The sequence below is a fragment of the Equus caballus genome, chromosome 16 (assembly GCF_041296265.1).
Source record: "Equus caballus isolate H_3958 breed thoroughbred chromosome 16, TB-T2T, whole genome shotgun sequence".
NCBI lineage: Eukaryota > Metazoa > Chordata > Mammalia > Perissodactyla > Equidae > Equus > Equus caballus.
Window position 1 is genome coordinate 94,049,688 of NC_091699.1, and position 25,008 is coordinate 94,074,695.

Below are 25,008 nucleotides of genomic sequence, written 5' to 3' on the forward strand. Positions count from 1 at the left end.
TACTCAATTTTTAATTGCATTATTTTTATTGTTATTGATGAGTTGTAGAAGTTCCATATTCACTTATCCAGATACAAGATTTGTAGTTATTTTCTTCCATTCCATTCCATAGGTTGCCTTTTGACTCTGTTGATTGTTTCCTTTAATGTGCAGAAGTTTTTTAAGTTTGGTGTAATTTTAATTTTTTAATTTTGTTTCTTTATTTTGTTGCCTGTGCTTTTGATGTCATATCCAAAAAATCATTGCCAAATTCAGTGTCCTGAAACTTTTTTCCTGTGTTTTCTTCTAGGAGTTTAATAGTTTTAGGTCTTAGATTAGGTTTTTAATCCACTTTGAGTTAATCTTTATATATGGATCCAACAACTTCTTTTACATGTGGAAATCTAGTTTTCCCAACACCATTTGTTGAAGAGACTATCCTTTCCCTGTTGTGTAATCTTGGCACCCTTGTCAAACATCATTTGGCCAGATATGCAAGGGTTCATTTAGGGGCTTTTTATTCTTTTCCATTGGTGTACATAGCTATCTTTATGCCAGCACCACACTGTCTTAATTACTGTTCCTTTGTGGTAAATTTGAAATCAGAGAGTGTGAGGCCTTTGTTGTTCTTTTTTAAGATTGTTTTGGCTATTTTGTATCTCTTAAGACTCTATATGAATTTCAGGATTTTTTTTCTATTTCTGCGAAAAATGTCTTTGGGACTTTGATGGAGATTGCATTGAATCTGTAGATTACTTAGGATAGTGTGGGCACTTCAACAATATTGTCTTCCAGTCCATGAGCACAGGATCTCTTTCCACTTATTTGTAACTTCTTTTATTTTGTTTCAGCAGTGTTTTGTAGTTTTCAGTATACAAGTCTTTTAACTCATTGGTTAAGTCTATTCCTAAGTACTTTATCTTTCTTGATGCTATAATAAATGGGATTGTTTCTTAGTTTCCTTTTCAGATTGGTCATTGTTAGTGTGTAGAAATACAACTGATTTTTGATTTTGTATCCTGTAACTGTGTTGAATTTATTTATTAATTATAACAGTTTTTCCAGGAAGTCCTTGTGGTTTTCTACATGTAAGATCAAGTCATCTGCAAACTGAGATAATTTTTCTTCTTTCTTTCCAGTTTGTATTCCTTTTCTTTCTTTTTCTTGTCTAATTCCTCTGGCTAGAACTTCTAGTTCTTTGTTGAATAGTTGTGGCAAGAGTGGGCATCCTTGACCTGTTTCTGATCTTAAGAGGAGAAGCTTTTAGCCTTTCCCTATTGCATATGACTTTAGCTGTGGGCTTTTCATATATGGTTTTTATTATGTTGAAGTAGTTTCCTTCTATTCCTATTTGTTGAGTGTTTTTTAATCATGGAAGAGTGTTAAATTTTGTCACATGCCTTTTCTGTGTTAATTGGGATAATCATATGTTTTCTGTCCTTCATTTTGTTAATATGGTGTATTACATTGATTGATTTTCATATGTTGAACCATCCTTGCATTCTATAAAGTAAATCTCATTTGGTCATGGTGTATGATCATTTTAAGTGCTGTTGAATTTGGTTTGATAGTATTTTGTTTAGGATTTTTGCATCAGGGAATTTGGTGTGTAATTTTCTTGTGTCTTTGTCTGATTTTGGTAGCAGGCTAATGCTGGCCTCATAGAATGAGTTTGGGAGTATTTCCTCCTCTTGGATTTTTGGGAAGCATTTGAGGATCAGTGTTAATTCTTCTTTAAGTGTTTGGTAGAATTGACCAGTTAAGCCATCCAGTCCTGGGCTTTTCTTCATTGGCACGTTTTTGATTCCTACTTCAATCTCTTCACTAGTTATAGGTCTATTCAGATTTTTATTCCTTCATGATTCAATCTTGGTGGGTTGTATGATTCTAGAAATTTATCCAGATTTTATTGGCTATCCAGTTTGTTGGCATATAATTGTTCACAGTAGTCTCTTTTGGTCCTTTTTATTTTTGTGACATCAGTTGTATTGTTTCCTCTTTCATTTATAATTTTATCTATGAGTCTTCTCTTTTTCTTAGTTATTGTGTCTAATGGTTTGTCCGTTTTGTTGATCTTTAAAGTGAAGCAGCTCTTGGTTTTATTGATTTTTTTTACAATTCTTTTTTAACTCACTATTTCATTTATTTCTGCTCTAACCTTTATTATTTCCTTCCTTCTGTTAACTTTGGGTTTGGTTTCTTCTTCTTTTTCTAGTTCCTTGAGGTGTTAGGTTAGGTTGTTGATTTGAAATCTTCTTTAAATATGAGCATTTACTGCTGTAAACTTACCTTAGTACTGCTTTTGCTATATTCCATAAATTTTGGTATGATGTGTTTTCATTTTCATTTGTCTTCAGATGTTTCCTAAATTTCTTTGTGAATTCTTTTTTGACCCATTAGTTATTTGAGTGCGTTGATTAGTTTCCACATATTTATGGACTTCTCTGTTTTCTGTCTATTGATTTCTCGTTTTTTCCCCTTATGTTGGAGAATGTACTCTGTATAACTTCAGTCTTACTAAATTTGTTAATATTTGTTTTGTTGCCTAACTTGTGGTCTACCTTGGAGAATGTTCCATGTGCTCTTAAAAAAGAATGTATATACTGCTGTTGCTGGGTGGAATGTTCTGTATGTGTCTGTTTGGCACAGTCGGTCTATGGTGGTGTTCATGTCCTCTGTTTTCTTACTGAACTTCTATGTGGTTGTTCTGTCCACATCTGAAAGTGGGGTATTGAAGTTTCCTACAACTCTTATGTTGCTATTTATTTCCTCCTTTAGTCTGTCAGTATTTGCTTCATACATTTGAGTGCTCTAATGTTAGGTTGTGTATATATTTATAATTGTTACATCTACATGATGAATTGACCTTTTATTATTATATAATGTCTTTGTTTCTTGTGACAGTTTTTATCTCAAATTCTGTTTTGTGTGCTTTTAGTGTAGTCACCCCTGCTATTTTAGGCTCCCATTGGCATGGAATATCGTTTTCCACCTTTTCACTTCTACCCTATATGTGTCCTCAGGTGTAAAACGAATCTTTTGTGGAGAGCATATGGTTGGATCTTTTCTATCTATTCAGCTAATCTATGTCTTTTAATTGGTGCATTTAATCCATTTACATTTAAAGTAATTACTGATAGAGAAGGACTTACTATTGCCATTTTGTTGTTTTCTGCCTGCCTTATTGCTTTTTTGTATCTCTTTCCTTCTCTTGCTGTCTTCCTTTGTATTTTCTTGATCTTTTTCTTTAGTGATATGTTATGATTTCCTCTCATTTCCCTTTGTATATATTCTATCACTATTTTCCTAGTGGTTACCATTGCAATTACATGAAATGTCTTAAAGTTATACAATCTATTTTAAGCTGATAACAACTTGAGTCACATATAAAAGCTCTACTCCTTTACGTTTCTGCCTCCTCCCATGTTGTGGTATCAATTACACAACTTATGTTTTATATTGCATATATCCATTAATATTGATTTATAATTATTTTTTATGCTTTTTACAAAATTTGATACCAGGTTTATATGTGATTTTCTCCCCTAAATTGCAACACTATTGGATTCTATATTTGTCTGTATATTTACTTTTACCAGGCAATATTATATATTCATATGGTTTTGTGTTGCTGCTTATTGTCCTTTCACTTTAATTTGTAGGACTCTTTTCAGCATTTCTAGTAGGGTGTCTAGTGGTGATGAACTTCCTGTTTTTTTTTTTTTTAAGATGGCTAAGTTTTCATTTCTCCTTTGATTTTTGGAAGAAATTTTTTGCTGGATATAGTATTCTTGGTTGGCAGTTATTTTCATTCACGACTTCAAATATCTCATCTCACTTCCTCCTAGCCTGCAAGGTTTCTGCTGAGAAATTTGATCATCTAGAAGGAGTTCCTTTGTATGTCACAAGTCGCTTTTCTCTTGACTTTCAAGATTCTCTTTATGTGACTTTTGACAGTTTGAGTATGATATGTCTTGGTATAGGTCTCTTTAGATGTATCCTGTTAGAGTTATTTGGACTTTTTGAATCTGTACGTGCATTTCTCTCGTAAATTTGGGAAAATTTTGGCCATTATTTCTGCAGATGGGTTCTCTGCCCCTTTCTCTTCCTTCTCCTCCAAGGATCCCATAATGCATGTGTTGTTCTGCTTGATGGTGTCCTGTAAGCCCCTTAGACTGTTTTAATTTTTCTTCATCCTTTTTTTGCTTTTGCTCCTCTGCCTCAGTAACTTCAGAAGTCCTGTCTTCAGGTTCACTGATTCTTTCCTCTGCTTGGTCAAGTCTGTTGTTGAATCCTTCTCATATTTTTCAATTCAGTTATTGTGTTCTTCAGTTCCAGATTTTATTTGGTGGTTCTTCATAGTTTCTCTTTGTTGATATTACGTTTTTCATCATTTTCCTGATTTTGTTTGGTTGTCCACCTGTGCTTTTAATTCATTGAGGATCCTTTTGATAGTACTTTTTAAAATAATGTTTATGTATTTATTTAAATTTCTTTCTTTCTTTCCTTCTTTTTTGAGGAAGATCAGCCCTGAGCTAACTGCTGCCAATCCTCTTCTTTATGCTGAGGAAGACTGGCCCTGAACTAACATCCATGCCCATCTTCCTCTCCTTTATATGTGGGATGCCTACCACAGCATGGCTGGCCAAGCACTGCCATGTCCGCACCCGGGATCCAAACTGGCGAACCCTGGTCTGCCGAAGCAGAACGTGCGCACTTAACCGCTGCGCCACCAGGCCGGCCCGATAGTACTTTTTAATTCTTTGGCAATTCATATATTTTTCTTTCTTTAGGTTTGGTTTCTGGAGATTTAATTTGTTCCTTTAATATGTCACAGTTCTTTGTTTCTTTGTGTATCTTGTTATTATGCATTGTTGTGATTTTGGCATTTGAAGAATCAGCCAACTCTCCCAGACTTTGCAGTCTGGTTTCAAGTAGGGAGGATTTTCTCCACTCAGCACTGCTAAGATCTGGAGATCTCTAAATCCTTTTCTGGGTCTACATCCTCTCTGGGCTTGTGCATGTAATCCCCTATTTGAAGAGGTTTGCTGGTTTCTGTTCAGGCGCTCCCTCTGGTGTCTGTGTATGATATTGCAGCCTCTCTGGTGCTGTAGTAAATTGTGACACTGGAGCTCTACCTAGTGTGTGTCTGTGGTACTGCAGACTCTAGTGCATGGTGGATCATCTTTGTTCTTAGAGATCCCCAACCTGGCACCCTATTTTTCTCATTACTTGGATACATCAAGACAGAAACCATGCCCTTGGGCAGCCCATCTAAATTGTTTTTCTTGCTGAGGAAGATTTGCCCTGAGCTAACATCTGTTGCCAATCTTCCTCTTTTTGCTTGAGGAAGATTCATCCTGAGCTAACATCTGTGCCAATCTTCCTCTATTTTCTATGTGGGTTGCCACCACAGCATGGTTGCTGACAATTGGTATAGGTCTGTGCTTGGGAATGGAATCTGGGCCACTGAAGCAGAGTGCACCAGACTTACTCACTGGGCCACGGAGCCGGCCCCCATAAAATTTTGCCATTTGACATACATTCTACACTTTTCCCTCCCCAGGTAGAAGAGAGGAGTTGGGCATTTCCTCCCAAATGTGCCATGCCAGGGGAGAGGGCTCTGGCATGAGAGAGGGAACAGTGTTATGAATTTTCTTACTGGGCTTTAATGTTGTAGGCTGCGCCCTGGCCTGGGGGCAGGAATGTTCTACCTACTTTTTGGATTCCTCCCAGCAGCATCTGGTCTGTTTGTTATTGGTAGTCTGTGTCTCCATGGCAGAACGCAGATCTGGGGCTTCCCATTCTGCTGTCTTGCTAGCATCACTCCTCTCCTTCACTTTTGAAGGATAATTTTGCTGGTTGGTGGTTTTTTCCCTCAACACTTTAAATATTTCACTGCACGCTCTTCTTGCTCACATGGTTTCTGAGGCAGGTCGGATGCAACCCTTCCCTTTGTTCCTGTGTAGGTAAGGTGTTTTTTTCCTCTGGCTTCTTACAAGATCATCTCTTTTTTTAGTATTTTTTTAAACTTTTATTGAGATTATGATAGTTTACGATCTTGTGAAATTTCAGTTGTACGTTATTGTTTGTCAGTTCTTTGTAGGTGCACCCCTTCACCTTTGTGCCCACCCCCAACCCTCCCCTTTCCCCTGGTAGCCACTAATCTGTTCTCTTTGTCTACATGTTTAACTCCCACATATGAGTGGAGTCATACAGAGATTGTCTTTCTCTATCTGGCTTATTTCACTTAACCTAATACCCTCAAGGTCCATCTGTGTTGTTGTGAATGGGACGATTTTATCCTTTTTTATGGCTGAGTAGTATTCCATTGTGTATATATATATATATATATATATATATATATATATATATATATACACCATATCTTCTTTATCCAGTCATCAGTTGATGGGCACTTAGGTTGCTTCCACATCTTGGCTATTGTAAATAATGCTGCAATGGACATAGGGGTGCATGGGACTTTTGGAATTGCTGATTTCAAGTTCTTTGGATAGATACCCAGCAGTGGGATGGCTGGATCATATGGTAGTTCTATTTTTAATTTTTTGAGAAATCTCCATACTGTTTTCCATAGTGGCTACACCAGTTTGCATTCCCACCAGCAGTGTATGAGGGTTCCTTTTTCTCCACAACTTCTCCAACATTTGTTACTTTTTGTTTTGGTTATTTTTGCCATTCTAATGGGTGTAAGGTGATACCTTAGTGTAGTTTTGATTTGCATTTCCCTGATGATCGGTGATGATCAGCATCAAGATGATCTCTTTATCTTTGATTTTCTGCCGTTTGAATATGATATGCCTTGTGTTTTTTCACATTTACCCTGTTTGATGTTCTCTGGTCGTCCTGGATTTGTGGTTTGCTATCTTCCAATAAGGTGGGGAAATTCTCAGTCATTATTGCTTCAAATATCGCTTCTGTTCCTTTCTTTCTTTCTTCTGCTGGTATTCCCATTATGCATATATTATACCTTTTTTTCTTTTCTTTTTTTTTTTTAGTTGTCCTACTGTTCTTCTTTTGTTTCTTTTTTTCAGTCTTTTTCTTTCAGTTTTTTTTTTGTTTTTTTTAAGGATTTATTTTATTTTATTTTTTAAAAAGATTGGCACCTGAACTAACAACTGTTGCCAGTCTTCTTTTTTTTCCCTGCTTTTTCTCCCCAAATCCCCCCAGTATGTAGTTGTATATTTTAGTTGTGGTATGTGGGACGCCACCTCAGTGTGGCCTGATGAGCGGTGTCATGTCTGTGCCCAGGATCCGAACCGTCGAAACCCTGGGCCGCCGCAGCAGAGTGCGCAAAGTTAACCACTTGGCCATGGGGCTGGCCCCTCTTCTGTGTTTTTTGCCTGTTAGTATTCTTGTTAACTTTTTGTTGAAAGCCAGACATAATGTTCTGAGTGAAAGGAACTCCAGTAAATAGACGGTTGGTGATGCAGTGGTAAGGTGTGGTGGGGGCTGGGAAGCATTCTGTAGTCCTATGATCATGTGTGTCCTTTAGTGAGCCTGTGGCTTTGGGCTGTGACCTTCACAAGTGCCTCTCAGTTTTTTCCCAGCCTTTGGTGGAAACTGATGGCTGGAGAGGTTGGAGTTGGTATCTCCCTGCCCCAACGTAGAATGGTGGAGCTGGTTGGAGTTGGGTATTTCTCTTCCTTCAGGTCAGTTAGACTCTGATAAAAACCCCAGTAGGTTACGATCTGGTTAGACAGTTCCTCTTGAGGGCAGGCTTGTTAAGAACAGAATGCTCTGGCTGGCGTATTTCAAAATGGCTGCTTTCCCCCTCCGCTGCCAGAAGCCCAATTGTCCACTGTGAAAACCTGGTGGAGCTCCACAAGGAAAACACAAAATGTCCAGCTCCCCTGGAGTTGTAAACTCTCAGACTTGTGCACACTGAGGCTCTGGAATTCATCCATTACAGTTCAGGTTTTCCTCCTCTGATACTAGCTCCCGTGGAATTTGCTACTCAGGGGCTTTCTGATCCGTAAGATTCTCTGTATCTGCATTTGTAGCTCCAGTGTTGGGTTCAGCAGTTTGCCCTGTGAGTTCACTTCTCTGGTGGATCTAAGACGAATTGTTGATTTTTCAGTTTGCTCAGCTTTTCACTTTTTGTTAGACAGAGTGGTGATTTCCAAGCTCCTCACATGCTGGACCAGAAAACCTTCTGTAGAGTTTCTGACTCTCAACCTAGTCCACCCTGAGCCTCCAGCAGTTTATCAGTTACAGTTTCTCTTTCTCCCCTAGCGCTGGTTCCCACAGTTGGTTTGCTCCTGGCTCAGCTCCAGTAGCTTGTGATTCTCTGCTGCCTGCCCGTCTGTCCAGTTTGGGGGCAGCAGTTTTCTCTGTGACCTCTTTCTTTCGATAGCTCTAAGAAGAGGTGTTGATTTTCAGTTTGTTCAGGTTTTCCCTTGTTGTGAGCACAGGAGTGACAACTTCCAAGCTCCTTATGTGCCAGACCAGAAACTGGAAGTCTCCTCCCTTCCCTTCTGGTCCTACCACTACTTCATTCCACTTTGGTCATATGTGTGTGTTTCTCTAGATCATTTATTTACAAATCTAGGAGTGAAACTGCTAAGTCAGGAAGTATGTACATCATCAAGTTCACTGCACAGCACCAAACTGACCTCCAAAGTACTTATAGCACTTTACCTTCCTACAAGAGGAGGATGAGGATTCCTGCTACTTTTACACATTTCCAGGTCAATCCAGCATCATTAGCAAGTTTTAAGTCTGATCACATCCACCTGTTTTACATGAGGTCTTCATTTAGTATTTTAGTACCAACAAAATTATTCATTAATATTATTACTAATTTATACAGACTGCTTTTTTAAAAATAGTTTTAAAAAGTGCTGCCTTTAACTTATACATTAACTTATATAGTAAATTCCAGATTTAAATACTATTCATGCATTCAATAAATATATCCTGGGCACTTGCTGTGCTCTAGATACACTACTTAAACATTGGGGATGCCATAGTGAATGTAAATCAAGAAGGAACTGTCATATTGCTATTTTTTTAATAAAATTTACCAGAAAATCTCACATTGGGTTTCTTTAATATTGAATTAATAGAGATAGTTTAGAAAACATTTTGACGTAATGCAGCTTTTGTGAATTCCTAATGCATACAATGAGATAGGCCTCACATTTTAAAATTATTTATTAGTCTACATCTTGAAGATATTTTACTTTGCATAGGTTGTATTATTTTAATTTCTAAGAAACATTCATTCCTAGCATGGCACTTAGTCAGAACTCAAATATTTACTCTTTGTGCCAAATTATAGTTAAATCACAAACCATTTAAATTCAGTTACGTTGGACTAGAAATATTACTTAAACTTACCAGCAGCTGTCAGAGTTCCACATCTTTGCTAATATACCCTCTATTGTATCCATTGATAGTAGATAGTTTTTAATTTGCACAACTGATTTAACATTATAAAACTCTGTTCTCAGTATACCCATGATTATCCCATTGCAAGCCGAATTATGAGAAACTTAGAACCAATCACTGAATGGATGGGTTTCTTCTCAGAAGTGGCAGGCTGCACACATTTTGATAGTTGTTATTGTCCGTGAAAAAGTCATACTTTTTGTCATAGTTACGAAAAGAATAAAATCAAAATGGTTTCCACATGAACAGAGAATTGGAGACCATTTTGATTTTTAAAAAAATTATTCCTTGCCAGACACCTTAAACTGGAATTTTTTTTCTTGATCTAGATGCCTGGGGCTACACAGCCTGAGAGTATGAAAAGCCTGTGAGGTTCAGGACTGTCAGAGACTAACAATAGTGTCGAAAACTGATGTTTTTTTCTGCCTTTCAAGTTTAAGGACTAAAGTAATCCAGTTTATCAAAAAGAAATTCCACCCACTTCTTCTTACTCGTGGGAAATTATCTCACCACGAATTCTGAATCCAGCTGCAACATAGGATTGTACAGGTAGTACACTGCATAACTCTGGAAGGTTATCATTCAGTCTTCGTCACCAGAGATTTTTATATTTGTGATAAAGTTATTTTTTGGCAGATAGCAATAAAGTACATTGACGAAGTGTTGCTTTTCCCCTAATTTGCACAAAGGTGCCACTGAGCCGGTAGAGTTTCTGGTCTGAATGTAGAATGATTGATGAAGCTCTGTAGCTATCTTAAAAAACAATCATCTGTGCAATCACCCAAATCCAGAATGCAGAGAAATTTACAGGAAAAATGATCCAGTTTCTTTAACCAATAAGGTATACAAAGGGGGCAGGGCTGTTTTAGATTGAGAGGGACTTACAAGTCATCAGCCAGATGCAATGTTTGGATCCTGCTTAGATCCTAGTTTAAATAAATCATCTGTAAAAAGACAGTTTTGAGACAATTGAGGAGATTTGAATATGCCTTGGGCATTGAATGATATCAAGAAATTACTATTCATTTTGTTAGGTGTGAGAATAGTTTGTGATTATGTTTTTTAAAGTCCTTATCTTTTAGAGGTGTTTACTAAAGTATGTGTTGGTAAAATGGTATGTCTCAGTATTTGCTTTAAAATACTTCAGGAAAAAAAGCAGAGGAAGGTAGATGTAACAAGAATAGCAGAAGAAAGTCAGTGATGGTACATGAGGTGGTATAATGGTTCATCATGTTTGAAAATTTCTCTTAAAAAAAAAGGAATAAAGAAAGAAACTACCTACTCTCACTGGATCTTGTGTCCAAAGGGAAGTCCAGTAGAAGTCAGTGAGGAATGTTAATTATGTTACCTATGCTCCCTGCAGGAATCATTCCATTAGGAATTAGAGAGAGCTCCAGAACTCCACTGGGATCACAAGTCATTTCCTTGCCTCTAGCTGGCTCCTAGGTTTCCTTTTACCACAAACTTCAGTTCATATCAAAACTGTATTAATTGGAATGGTGGGGGTATGTAAGTAATGGAAGTAGTTCTTATGAACCCCATAGCAATGAGGAAGTTAGCAGTTAATTTAGAAAGTCAGTAAAATGGTACAATGGAAAGAATACAAGATTTGGAACCAAAAGACCTGGTTCTATTCATGATTAGGTGTGTGAACTTGAGCAAACCACTTAACTTGCCTCTGTGGTAGTACCTGCCCTAAGTACCTCACTAAGATGTGAGGAGGAAATAATGCAAAAACAAGACTTTGCAAATACCAATTGTTGTAGACCAAAACTAAGCAAGTCTAGTATCATGCTAGCTGTCCAGTCTCTGAAGTCTCACAGGCCAGATTAGATATTCAGGATGCCTTGTCTTCTGAAGAAAAAGAAATCTGAAGTTGTTTTATATAGCAGTGTCTCCTTTGTGTCCTACTGGATGGTTATCCTCTCAATTATTCAGTATTCACTTTTTTCTAGTTGTAAAATTACATTTGTTTTGTACTCTGTCTTATGGGAAATGTTTTCACGTAATTGCCTCATTTGGCTTCTTTATCCATGACCTATTTTATGACTTATTTAAATACATTTTTTCCCCAAATGGTATTATATCAGCAAATTTTCATAGGCTGATCATCCTTTGTGACTTTAGTAATTTAACAAATGTTAAGTGGTTCCACGTTGGCCACACTCTGAAAGACAGAATGAAGCATTTATACAATGAGGTCACAGTTTCTCCCTCAAAAAAAAAAAGAGGAGGTATGTTGTGGTCCAGAGATCCTCAACCTTTTTCTGCTTTCTGCTTCCATAGAATTTACATGTGCACCCCGCTGCCATCAGCGGCTTCTCTTCTTAGGTGCCATGTGTCTCATCATGGTGGGGGATGGTTGGATGGAAACCCACAAGCACTGTTGCAGTCCGTCATCAGTATTTTCTGTCCTCTGCTTCTGTAAGGCAGGATTCTCCTTTGCTGCCATTTATCCTTTGGTTCACTGCTTACTTATAATCACAGCAAACATGTGAGAGCTTTCTGTGTGCTAGGCACAGACCTATGGTTTTATTTCAGATTGTTTTCTCCTTATCCCTTGGCTCTTCCTGGTGAGCTATTTCCCGAAGACTTCCATACTTGCATCTCCCATCTAGACCTTTATCCTAAGATCCAGTCCCATATATCCAGTTAACTAATGGACATCTCTGTCAGGATAACCTGTACACTCTTCAAATTTAGTATGTCCAAAACTGTTTTTCCTTATGTATTTAGTCAGCATCTATTTGACCAGCCACTGTGCTTGATGTTGGCGATAGGAGCTCACTGTCCATAATTATATACAGCAAGAGAACCTCTATGGTTCATTCTGAGAATCGTTTATATGTAAGAATAAAGTCAGACTTACACTTTAGCATGGCATAAGGACCTTATGGTCCCAGACCCCTGCTTACACCCCAGCCTTATCCTCTGTTCTCTTCCTTTCATCCTACATTCTAGCCTAATAAGCTACTTCCTGTGCCCCCACATACCTCTTTGAGTTTCTTTGGCTTTTATTCCCTTTCTCTGTTTTATTTACCTTGAAGTCTCAATTGTTCCTTTAAGCTCAGCTTTAATACAGTTCGTGGTGCCTAGCAGGTACTTAATCTGTATTTCCCAAATAAATGTTAATGTATGTCTGCTATTATAATGGATATTTTAGAAAACTTGAAGAAATGTGGCCCCTCCATTCTCAAGGAATTTCCAATCCAGTGGAGATAGGGCAAAATGTAATATATATATATTTCCATAGAGGGCATGACTTTCCATCACAGTACTGTATTTCTCATATTACAATAAAGTGTGCGGTCCAGTGAGGAAGAGTAGATACTCTGTCTTTGCAGAGCTATTACATTCTGGCATCTTGTAGTCTAAATAAGCTGCATGTGTTGTTCAGGCTATAATTAGTCTTTAGCAGTAGTTACACATTATTTCAGGATAAAATATCCCATTTGCAACAACATGGATAGACCTGGAGGGTATTATGCTAAGCGAAATAAGCCAGACTGAGAAAGACAAACACTGTATGATTTCACTCAGATGTGGAATATAAACAAATACATAGACAAAGAAAATAGTTCAGTGGTTACAGGGGAACGGGGGTGGGAGATGGGCACAGGGGGTGATCGGGAGCACTTATGTGGTGGCGGACAAGAAATAATGTACAAATGAAATCTCACAATGATGTAAATTATTAGGAACTCAATAAAAAATATATATATATGCTCACAAATCACTAACCATCTCCTTAATATCTAGAATTAACTTACCAATTCTTAGTTTTAAAAAAAATTACCAGATTATTTGTAAATAGTTAATTTGCTCCCATTCCCCCTCCTGCTCCTTTTACACAGTGTATCTTAATGTCAAATAACACACTTAAAAGTTAGGAAACAGCCATCACGTAAGATTATGTACATCATCTTTGATTCGTCGACCCCTTTTATTACCTGTGTCTAGTCCCCAAATCCAATGAGTTGTTCTTTCAAAATGACTATTGGATCTGACCATTTCTCTCCATTCTTGTCACTCTATCATGCACGCCCACATCAGTTTATTACTTGAATCTTGGGAGTGCCAAACAGTCGGTCAGTCTTACTGTGGCTAGGTTCACCTCCACATCCCAGGCCCGGGTCCCATCAGCACACTGGTGAAGAATTTTTAAGGTGTTGTTTTCATATATCAAGCATTCCTCTGCTTGAAAGCTTTCAATTGGCGTCTGCTGCCTAAGAGATCACATTAGAGTCCTCATCTTGGTATTCAAAACTTTTCATAATTTGGCTCCACTGTACTCATCCAACCTTATTTTCCACTGCTCCTTATTTCTAACCTTGCATAACTTTGATTTTCCCGTGTTTATTTCTTCTTTGCAAATGTTTTCAATTGTTTACTCTCCCAGTAGTGTCTTTTTCTCCTTAGTTTTCTAAATCTAGCCTGTCTTTAAGGCCTGACCCTAGTCCCTCTCTCAGAACCCTTCTCCAGTGTCTCCTGGTACAGTGAGCTCTTCTTTCTTGGATGTCTTCTGATTATCAGTAGACACAGTATCTAGTATTGCCACTGTGCAAACATCATACTCCTTACAGTGCTTTGTTGTATATTGTTTTTTGTGGTCTTGAGAGCTGGCTGGCATATTCAGCATTGAATTAGGGTGGCAATATCTGAGGCCAGTTTTACTCTATCAGTCAGGGTCTATATAGACTTTATCTACATTAAAATATTTAGCTTTTTGTAGTTAGATCTATGTGATTAGGTCCTCCAATTAGCAGTTAGCAGCAGAAATCAGGATTTCCTGGAAATAACTTGTGTAGTTATTCATATGCTCCTTCAATAAATATTTACCAAGCGCTCGTACTATGTGCCAGGCGCCGTGAAGGTGCTAGGGAAACAGCAGCAAATAAAACAAAAAACTCCTGCCTTTGTGGAGCTTAGTGGGGGCAAACAGACAAATAGGTAAAGAAAGTCAGTCATATAGCAATAAGTGCAATGAAGGACAACAAATGATGAGTGATGGGGGAGGGATGGGTTGCTACTTTAGATAAGACAGGAAGACGTCTCTGAGAAGGAGACTTTGAACAGACATCTGAATGAAGTGAGAGAATAAATACTGGAGGAAGGCGGGAAGGGGAGGGGAGAACTCTGCAGGCGGAGGAACAGCGATTCAGAGGCCTTGAGGCAACAGTGCGTTTGGTATCTTCAGGGAACAGTAAAGGGAGCATGTGGCTAGAATGTAGCGGTCTAGAGGGAGAGTGGTTAGAGGAATCAGAGAGGTAGATGGGGAGGCAGATCATGCCATGGGAAGGACTTGTGATTTGATGGGCGATGGTAAAACTTGGATGGACTTTGAGAGGAAGGACATGCTCAGATTACCGTGAAAAAGGATCCCTCACACTGGTGAATGGAGAACAGACTAGGGGTTGATGCGAAGCAGGGAGAGCCCACGTGGCAGGTTCCAGGTGAGAGGTGGATGCTTCCTTGTTAACCATTCATCATGAAATGAACAAATGCTTTGTGGCACTTGTTATTCTGCATATATTTATGGGAGCCTACTCTGTACCAGGCACTGTAGTAACCACTAGGGATATAACGGTGAGTAAAAGATACAGCCCATCTACTGATAAAGCTAAGAATCTTTAACCAGAGTTCAGTCCAACCAATGCTAGTTGATACTTGTTCTGTGTCGAACTATTTCAAGGGAAAACTGTTCTGAATTTACTCTCAAAAAGCCAATCAGAAAAGGGAATATTTCTCAGTTCCTCTAAAGGCGTACTCTTCATAACGGCCACAAAGTAGTACAACAGTGAGGTTCCAAGTTGGGCAGGAGTTACTCTCATGGCTATGGCTCCTGGGAGATCAGTGCATTCCTGAGTTACTGGAAGATGAACTCTTTTATTATTTCATGTCCAGAAACAGAGATCCTGAGGTCTGCAGTGTAGCCTTGAGATGGACTGAGGGACTGAGAGCTGGTCCTGTAGGGTGGTTTCTGTCATGGCACGCTTGACCTTTATCTCTTGTCTGGAGCTGTGACTGCTACAGAGAACCGTGCCTTCAGTCCACTTTTATACCAAATGAGTTAACTGGGATTAAATTGGATTGAGATGGGCACTGCACCCAATAAAATTGTGATAATTTTCCATTTTAGCTCTGAGAGCAGCACAATTAGAAAAGTATTGTCACAACCATTTTATAGATAAAGAAAATGAGACTTAGAAAGGTCAAATAAGTTACCTGAGTGTGCAAAGCTAGTAAAGGTACGTGGCAGGGCTGCAGTTCAAATTCTTGACTCCAAACACTGTACTTGTAAATACTACCCTAGCCTATCTTTCCTCTCCAGGTACTACTATTTCAAAATAAAACAAATTGCCCCCTGGCTTTAATCCTACTCATTTCCCTTCTCTCATCCTCTCCTATCCCCACTTGCACTTACCCTCCTCCTCAACTCACTATGTCAAAGAAAAAGAACATTTTTGAGACCATACTATTTCCTAACAGTTCAAGTCTACCAGCAGTATATGAGAATATTCATTTCATCATATTCTACATTGACAAGGTAAATTACCTATTTATTTCTGCTTTTGTAACCTGTCTTGTCCTTTGCTCATGCTTCTATTGGGATCTTAGTGTTTTCTTATCATTTTATATGCACTTTATAGAAGGAAGTTTTATGTGTGGTTTTTATAGTCATCTGTGCTGCATTCAGAGTTGTAATGAATATCAGCCCAATTTAGTCAACAGGAAGAAGTCATCTACAAGTAATTCTGCTTTATGCAAAACACTGTAGGCCCAGTGCCACCTCTACTTTAAACTCCAAGTGTACCTAAGGCTGCTTAAGTTTTTTTATTTCATTTCCTCTATATAAAGAAAAGAAAAATAATTACTGGATTAGAACACACAAGTATGTAAGGATGTACATGAACTTGATCATCTTAAATCTTCCTAACTCTTATTGATCTTCACCTTTGTAACTCTTTCAGAAATGTTTGTGCTGATTAATACTTAAATGATCTAAATATTGACTTGGCCGTTTCTAGCACATATAAAATAATAATAGCCTCATAGTTGTTTTCTTGCTTCTGAAGCAGCCAGCTTCCTCACGCATTTCTTCATTACTCATTATTGTCCTCAAAAATAGCTCTTCAATTGAAATTGTGGTTTCCTGAGTTTCCTGTGTCATTTCAATTAATGTATTTCTCCAAGTCTGTAACCCTAAGGACTGGTTACCACACACCATGTTTCCTAGCAGATGAAAAATTCTTATGTTTTCACTTAACGGTCCCTCTACTAAGCATTTCAGGCTGTCCTGGGGGAACTGTCTCCTACTCCATCAGTATGTGAAGGAGCCAGAACCCTGAGATACAAATGATAAAAAATGGGTTTCATATTTGAGATTTTAAGTTACTAGGCATTTTTCTTTTATAGCTTAATCATTGTGATTTTCCAAGATAATATGTACAGAAGGAGAAAGATTTTATTTCAGAGACTGGAAAAAAGCAATATAGCATTTTATAATATTTACATAAAAATGGAGCAATACTCTAGGAGAACAGTCATTTTTGCTTTAAAGCTCCTGAATCCAATGCCACATCTTCCCTGGGCAGATTATTCACAATGTATATGGTAAGTCATTCTGTCTCCTGAAGCCTGTGTGTTTAGCCCTGAAGGTTCACTCTCTTTTGTCTTTTACTTTGAGGAAGCCCATTCTGGTTGACTTAAGGCCTGGAGTAGTTTGTTGCAAAATTGAACAGTTAAGCCCTGCATCAATTTGTATGCACTCTGACTAGATTATTTCATACTAGCTCATTTCTGAGTCATCTCTAGAAATGGTGATTCCTCTTTCTATACCTAATCTTATGTCCAAATGTTTTTGTTATAACAAGGCTAAATGCAGGTCCCCACCTAACTCTTGCAGTAGTTTGTTCAATACTGAAAGGCCAGTGTGGTTGAAGCACGAGTGAAGTGGGGTCGGCTGGTGTGAGATGAGATGGGAGAGAGAGGCAGGGGTCAGATCATATACAGCTATATGAAGGCCACGATAAGGAGCTCAGATTTTATGGAACCATTTAAATGGGATTAACATGATGGAATTGACGTTTTTAAAAAACCACCCTGGCTGCTCTGGAGAAAAGCCACACAGGGCTTGGTGACAGATTGAATGTAGGCTCTCAGGGAAAGAGGCATCAGGAACATGCCCAGGAATCAGTCACACCACTGTAATGGCTGCCTTGAGTCTTTCTGTGATTCCCATTCTGGTGGGTCACTGCCTTTGCTGTACCTGATGACCCCAGGTTTTGGGGGGAAAACCAGGGAAGAACAGGTTTAGAGGGGAAAATCAAAGTTCTGTCTACCTACATATTATAACATTCCCAGATTGATGAGACTTTAAAAGTGCTTTATGAAATTTTTCTGAAACATTATTCAAATAACAGTCATGACAGAAACATTCCAGACAGAAGTATTTCCATATTGTTTCACATAATAGACATGAGTCTTACCTGCCCACAACTTCTGAACATCATCCACTGGTGAGTTAGCAAAGTCTTTGATAAAGCCTGGAGAGGTTGTATGTCAGGTTTCTCAACCTCAGCACTGTTGACACTTTAGATAATTCTTTGAGGGGCTGTCCAGAGCGTTGTAGGAGGTTCAGCAGCATCCCTAGCCTATTAGCAGCCTCAACTCCCAGTTGTGAAAACCAAAATTGTCTTATGCTGCCAGAACCAGTGGACAGATTAGTTATTTGAAAACATCTGATAAAGTTGTGACTCATAAAAAAAAATACATAAATGCCTTAAATTTATTTCCTGGTTAAAAGTAAATAAAAATCCATTCAGTATGTTTTGATGTTGGGCCATGGTCCTGAATATGAATCCACTGACTAGATGTCCAAGTTGTCACGGTGCATGATGCATTTTCTACCATTTTTAGTTTTAGGTATTTTAAAAATGGGACAAAAATTGGATTATGCTCTCATTCTTGCTTTTTATTGATACGTAAGTTAGTCCGATCTTTTAATAACATTTTGGCTGGAGAGGGTTGGAGAAGCACCTGGCTTTCAGTAAGTGCTCCTAATACAGTCAAGCTCGCTTTCAAATAAAACCAGAAGTCTTTCATCCTCACAGTTCTAGAGCGGCTGAATATTTAATTAAGTTACATAATTATTTCTAATTACAACAAACAGGTTCAGTGACCATTGCCGTGAACTCTGTAAGCAACAGTTCACGTGATGGGACAGAAGCACTTGTGGGTATCAAGAGAGCAGCCCCCTAGCCACAGCCTTCATTGTGCCACGTCATATGCCAGTGTCATCAGGTGGACACTGAGTGAGAGGTACTGTATGGCCAAACGTTATGCAGTACTCTACCTTGATTCCCTCTTTTAATCCACGACAATCCTAAGACATAGATACATCAAAATTTTTGTTTTGCCTTTAATAGTGAAACATAGAGCTGAGTGTCTTGCACAAGGTTACACACCTAAGAAATAAAATAGGATGAGAAACCTAGGCATCTAACATGTTTTACCATTTCATCATAAGTCCAAGGCTACGGGGGTTAATTCTCTACAGAGCACTAGGCTCCAGTCTGGTCCATGATCACAGACTACACCTCTGAATCTTGACCTGTCATCTTCAAAGTAAAGCGCTGTGGCTAGGGGCTGGCCCATGGCCAGTGATTAAGTTCACACACTCTGTGTAGGTGGCCCAGGGTTTCGCTGGTTTGGATCCTGGGTGTGGACATGGCACTGCTCCTCAGGCCGTGCTGAGGCGGCGTCCCACATAGCACAACCAGAAGGACCTACGGCTAGAATGTACAACTATGTACTCGGGGGCTTTGGGGAGAACAACAAGAAGGGAAAAAAAGATTGGCAACAGATGTTAGCTCAGCTGCCAATCTTTAAAAAAAAAAAGGTGCTGTGTCTAGAAAATACGGGAGCTCAATATAAATCCATCACTTGCAACAATTCAGAGGATTAATGGGAAAGCAGAGGGACTTGCTGAAGCATCAGTTCCATACATTTAGGGCTAACCCCAGTACTCCCTATTCATTTCTTATTGCTGTGGTAACAAACTACCACAAACTTAGTGGCCTAAAACAACACAAATTTATTATATTACAGTTTTGTAGGTTAGAAGTCCAATACGATCTCACTGGGCTAAGTCAGGATGACGGCAGGGCTGGCCTTCTTTTTTGGAAGCTCTCAGGGAGAATCCATTCCCTTGCTTTTTCCAGCTTCTAGAGGCCACAATATTCTTGTTTTGTGACTCTCCTGCCCTCCATCTTCAAAGCCACTAACATCGCATCTCCCTCTGACTCCGAACTCTTCTGCCTCACTGTTGCACGATTACATTGGGCTCCTAGATAGTGCAGGATGACCTGCTTACTTTAGGAAAACGAGGCTCAGGGCCTTGGCACAGCTTTGGACCAGTCTGTTCCTGTTCAATTATATTAACTGTATATTTTTAATGGGCATTTTCATGAAGTCGTAAGACTGAAAGTTTGATTTGTGTGAGAAATTGGTCATGATTGAATTGCTTACCATATTAAAACTATCCTCGAAGTCCATGTAAGTGGATCAACTGTGTAATTAAAGATAATTACAGATATATTGGAATCCTTTCATCTGATAGTTTGAGATGTGTATGATCAATCTCACCACATTCCCCACACAAGGTTCTAGTAGAACCATGGCCTCTAATGGAATCTTGTATTTCTTATAGAATATATTTGATGGGTGATACTACAGTGACCGAATTCAAGAAACTGAACAACAATTAGTAACGTACATGAAAGGCTTCTACTGGGAACTCCTCCTGAACGCGCTATTTTAAATGGCTGAGGCTGTTACCGAGATTGTTGGGAGGGAACCATCATTCCCTTCTCCATGCATCATGTCCGTCCATCCATCCAGTGGCTTTATTTCTCACATGCCTCCCAGAATTGTCACCTGTGTGTGGGACAGGCAATGACTTTAACTGTCTTTTGTTCCCTGAGATTTTTGTAAGTTTTTACTTAACATATACATTTAATGGAAAACACTGAATTGAAGGCAGTCACAATGGTCACTGCCATTACACAAAAAGCCACTACTGACTCAACTTTAAAAGCTACTGTATGTGAGACTGACAGTTCCTTAAAAACTTATACTGCACTTGAATTCCAAAAAGAGCTATGAATTAATAAACGTTCATGATTATAAAGGTGATAAGTTCAACAATAAGAAAAGGGCAGTGATATTAATAATAAACACCATTTGGTGAATCCCTCTGTGCCTGGCCCTTGGCTCACACTATCTCATTCCATCCTCACAACCTGGCGAGGTAGACAGAACCTTTTTACAGATAAAAGCCCTGGGTGTCAAAGCTAATGAACCTGCCAGCCCCACAGAACTAGTAAATGTCGGAATGGAGATTTAAAGCTCAGTGCATCTTATTCCAAGTATGTTTTTATTTGCTAATATATTACAATTTTGAGTGTGTTCTAACATGTTTCTGTTTTTACTTAAAAAATGACCTAGAGGGGCCAGCCCCGTAACCACATGGTTAAGTTCACACGCTCTGCTTCCACGGGCCTGGGGTTCGCCGGTTCGGATCATGGGCGTGGACCTACACACTGTCATCAAGCCATGTTCTGGCGGCGTCCCACACAGAAGAACTAGAAGGACTTACAACTAGGATATACAACTATGTCCTGGGTCTTTGGGGAGAAAAAAAAAAGATGATGATTGGCAACAAATGTTAGCTGAGGGCCAATCTTCCTCACACACAAGAAAAGCAAAAAACCCAAAAAGCATTTAAAATAACTGAGGAAGATAACTTAAAAAGTTTGAAAAGAATATTTCTCTACCTCTTTTAATTAATTTTATGTGTTGTTTTCTGTCACAGGAGATGAGTATGATGTATGTGCCATTTGTTTGGATGAATATGAAGACGGAGACAAGCTGAGAGTCCTTCCCTGTTCCCATGGTATGAATAATTACACACTTCTTTGAATTTATGCAACAAGTAATTTATATTTAGGTTCAATATTACAGGGGGAGACAGAAAATAGTTACTAGCACACCACAGGCCAGGCCCTGTACTAATTAGTGGTCTCGTTAAAGGATGGAGGTGTAGTGATAAAAGTGTACTTTTCTTCTCTCGTCCCTACATGATGCATATAGATCAGAAGATTAATAAACACAGCAAGAGATTAAAAATAATGTTCTCGACCACAGTATACTACCTAAAACGTGTATTTTGCTTCAACAGCTTATCATTGCAAGTGTGTAGACCCTTGGCTAACTAAAACCAAAAAAACCTGTCCAGTCTGCAAGCAAAAAGTTGTTCCTTCTCAAGGCGATTCAGACTCTGACACAGACAGTAGTCAAGAAGAAAACGAAGTCTCAGAACATACCCCTTTACTCAGACCTTTGGCTTCTGTCAGCACCCAGTCATTTGGGGCTTTGTCGGAATCCCGCTCACAACAGAACATGACAGAATCTTCAGACTATGAGGAAGATGACAATGAAGATACCGACAGCAGTGATGCAGAAAATGAAATTAATGAACACAGTGTTGTGGTCCAGCTGCAGCCTAACGGTGAACGCGATTACAGCGTAGCGAACACTGTCTGACCTTCAGAGGGTGACTGCGTTATTTCCCTTTAAAATGTTTACTTAGGTATATAATTTGATCTTTTTGCTCCCTTCAGAGATTTCTGTAGAAATAACTTATCTTTTAGTATTCTACAGTTTAATCAGATAGTGAAGCAGGTGGTTCTGATCTGGTATCTGTCTGCAGGAGTGTACTTCATTTCACTAACAACTGACTGGTGCTGTAGTCAAGCATCACATCAACTCTTTTTTGGAATGAAATATAGCCAAAACATTAAACAAAAATTCCTCAGTATTGCTTGCAGTTAAGACCTAGATCACAGGGTGCCAATGTTCCGGGTTTTACACACGCGATCCTTGCTGTGGCCCCAGCATGAGCGGAAGCAGCTCCGTCTCCCTCAGTTACCTTGAGGCGGCGAGCTGGCGTATGTCTGCTCTGCTATTTCCCCAAATGCCATCATTAGTGAGAGGCCACAAGGTAATCAAGCATTTTTCGTCCTATCGGCACCACAGAGAAACTTAAAGCTCTTTTTCCTTTCTATTCCCAAGTAGTCTTATCTTGATAGGAAAGGTCTGTACTAGCACAGATTTCAAAAGCTTTTTTTCAAGATTTTTAATACTACAGTGTTATGTATGAATTTAATTCATCAGCTAAAGTAACATGTCTCTGGACTTTGCTTACTAAATTTCAGTATCCTTAAGGGTTTTATGTTGTGATCAAAGCAAAAAGAAAATGCTGTATAAAGATACCAAACTTCAGCAACTGTTAATACTCAGATCATATACCTCTTAATAAAGAGCATCTTATGCTAATTAGCCCTGCTAAACTATGTACAGAGGAAACCATTCAAGTATTGGATTTGAAAATAATTGCTTATGTTTAACAGACAGAACTAATGATGTATTTAAACAACGTATTATGAAAAGCTAAATTATATTATACGTCACTGTAACTATGTAGAAATATAGACTCATGTATAATCAAAATGCTAAGAATTTTTATATGGCCTTGTATGAAGGGAGTTTGAATGTTAATAAACACGTTTTCCACTTTAAGAACTGGCAAATATTTGTTCTACTGTGGTATTACCCACATTAGCCTTATTTATATGTGGTCCTATAAAGGTAGAATGATTAAAACAATTTAGGTCAGGTAAAGACACATCACCTTAGAATTTTATACAAGGTAACTGACTGCTCACAAGCAATTACGTAATCCCAAAAAAGTTAAAACGGCAGCCAAAATCATTCCAACAGTAGTGTGTATTATGGTACTCTACTGTAATCATGGTAATCCTTACAGTAGGCTGCTGTACAGCCTTGAAAGGATGAAGCATCTAGGTGTATCTGTATTGACATGGGAGACTGTTAGTGAACAAAAGCACATCAGAGAATAAGTACATTATGTATATGAGCCTTTTGTTGTAAAAGAAAAAATTTAATACATTGTAAAAGAAAAAATTTAATACATTGTAAAAGAAATCTAACACTATTAGGGGAAATTTCACTTTCTGAATCGCTTTCTAAAAAACTCCTCATAATCAACCAAAAAAATAGGTACTTCCACTTAGAAAAAAAGAAAGTTGAATTCCATATCTACTGTATGATACCACCTCATTCCCTGCCATAACCCCCATTTTTTTTTTTTTGAGGAAGATTAGCCCTGAACGAACTACTGCCAATCCTCCTCTCCTTGCCGAGGAAGACTGGCCCTGAGCTAACATCCATGCCCATCTTCCTCTACTCTATACGTGGGATGCTTACCACAGCATGGCTTTTTTACCAAGCAGTGCCATGTTGCCCCCCCCCCCCCCATTTTAAAAATACAACACAGGCCTGAAAAACAGAACATTGTTTACTATGGTAGTTAAGCAGAACTTTGGAGTTCGGCATACTTGCGTGGCCCTAACCCTTCTAAACCTGTTTGGTCATTTGTGTAATTTTGTTTAGCCTAAGTGAGATGTGAGGACATACAGTGAGCTCAGTGCCTGACACAGAAATACAGTTAGTAATAGCTTTATAGTTACTGAAGTAAATAATAAAAACATCATACCTAAAACACTTTTTTTTTTAATGAGGGGAAAGTTAAAAGTCACTGTTACGTGTATTAGATGTTGTATTCCCTCAGTCCTTATTCCACAGTTCACATCCAGGACCTAGTTCCTTGAAGTTAGGAGTTTTCCTGAGGCAAAAATTACTTTTTTTTGCAACTCAAAATTGTTACTTTTAGTTGTAAAAAAAAAAATTTAAGAGTGTATCTTATTTAACAGCACTGACTAGGATTATTATTAGTTCTCTTAATATTCTCTTGAAATCTTTTATAATTTCTTCATGGTATAAATATACAGCTTTTTAAATAGGACATTAAATAAAATTAAAATCCAATTTCTATTAAAAAGTGCCTTCCCAACTTAAAATTTTCCTGATTATAAAAGTATAGTCACCCGGAAACCTGCCCGCAGAGTTAAATTTTTCTTCAAAAATACATACGTAAAATACCTGTATATTATTCTACACACTCTATGTAGTTACCCTGTAACATCTGTTTACAGCCTCATATTATGTCACATTCATTGGTGAGCATTTTCTCAAGTCATTCAATCACTTTTATTTTTTTTAAAGATTTTCTTTTTCTTTTTCTCCCCAAAGCCCCCCAGTACATAGTTGTGTATTTTTTAGCTGTGGGTCCTTCTAGTTGTGGCACGTGGGACGCTGCCTCAACATGGCCTGATGAGTGATGCCATGTCCACACCCAGGATCTGCACTGGCGAAACCCTGGGCCGCTGAAGCAGAGCGCTCGAACTTAACCACTCGGCCACAGGGCCAGCCCCTCAATGAGTATTTTATCCTCTGGACATACAATCATTTATTTAACCCATAACCCTGAAAGTTAAATCCTGTAGTTTTCCAAGTTGAGTTATTCCAAGTTATGCTGTGAGGGACAGCCTGGTATGCGAATTTGTATGGCTCCATCTCCTCAGCTTAGTCCTAGATCTGAGTCCAAAGCGAAGGCACATGGATGCATTTTCC

At 38.5% G+C, this 25,008-nt stretch overlaps 1 protein-coding gene across 7 annotated transcripts in view; it reads left to right on the forward strand.

Annotated features, from left to right (window-relative positions):
* The window catches only part of RNF13 (ring finger protein 13), a 158,433-nt gene extending 135,399 nt beyond the window's left edge, over positions 1–23,034 (forward strand). For all 7 annotated transcript variants that reach the window (XM_023621096.2, XM_023621098.2, XM_070238305.1 and 4 more), the window contains 2 exons: positions 21,269–21,349; positions 21,635–23,034. In XM_023621096.2, the coding sequence (XP_023476864.1) occupies positions 21,269–21,349; positions 21,635–21,999 (446 nt within the window). In that variant the 3' untranslated portion in view covers positions 22,000–23,034. The remainder of the gene's footprint in view (positions 1–21,268; positions 21,350–21,634) is intronic.
* The last annotated feature ends 1,974 nt before the right edge of the window (positions 23,035–25,008 follow it).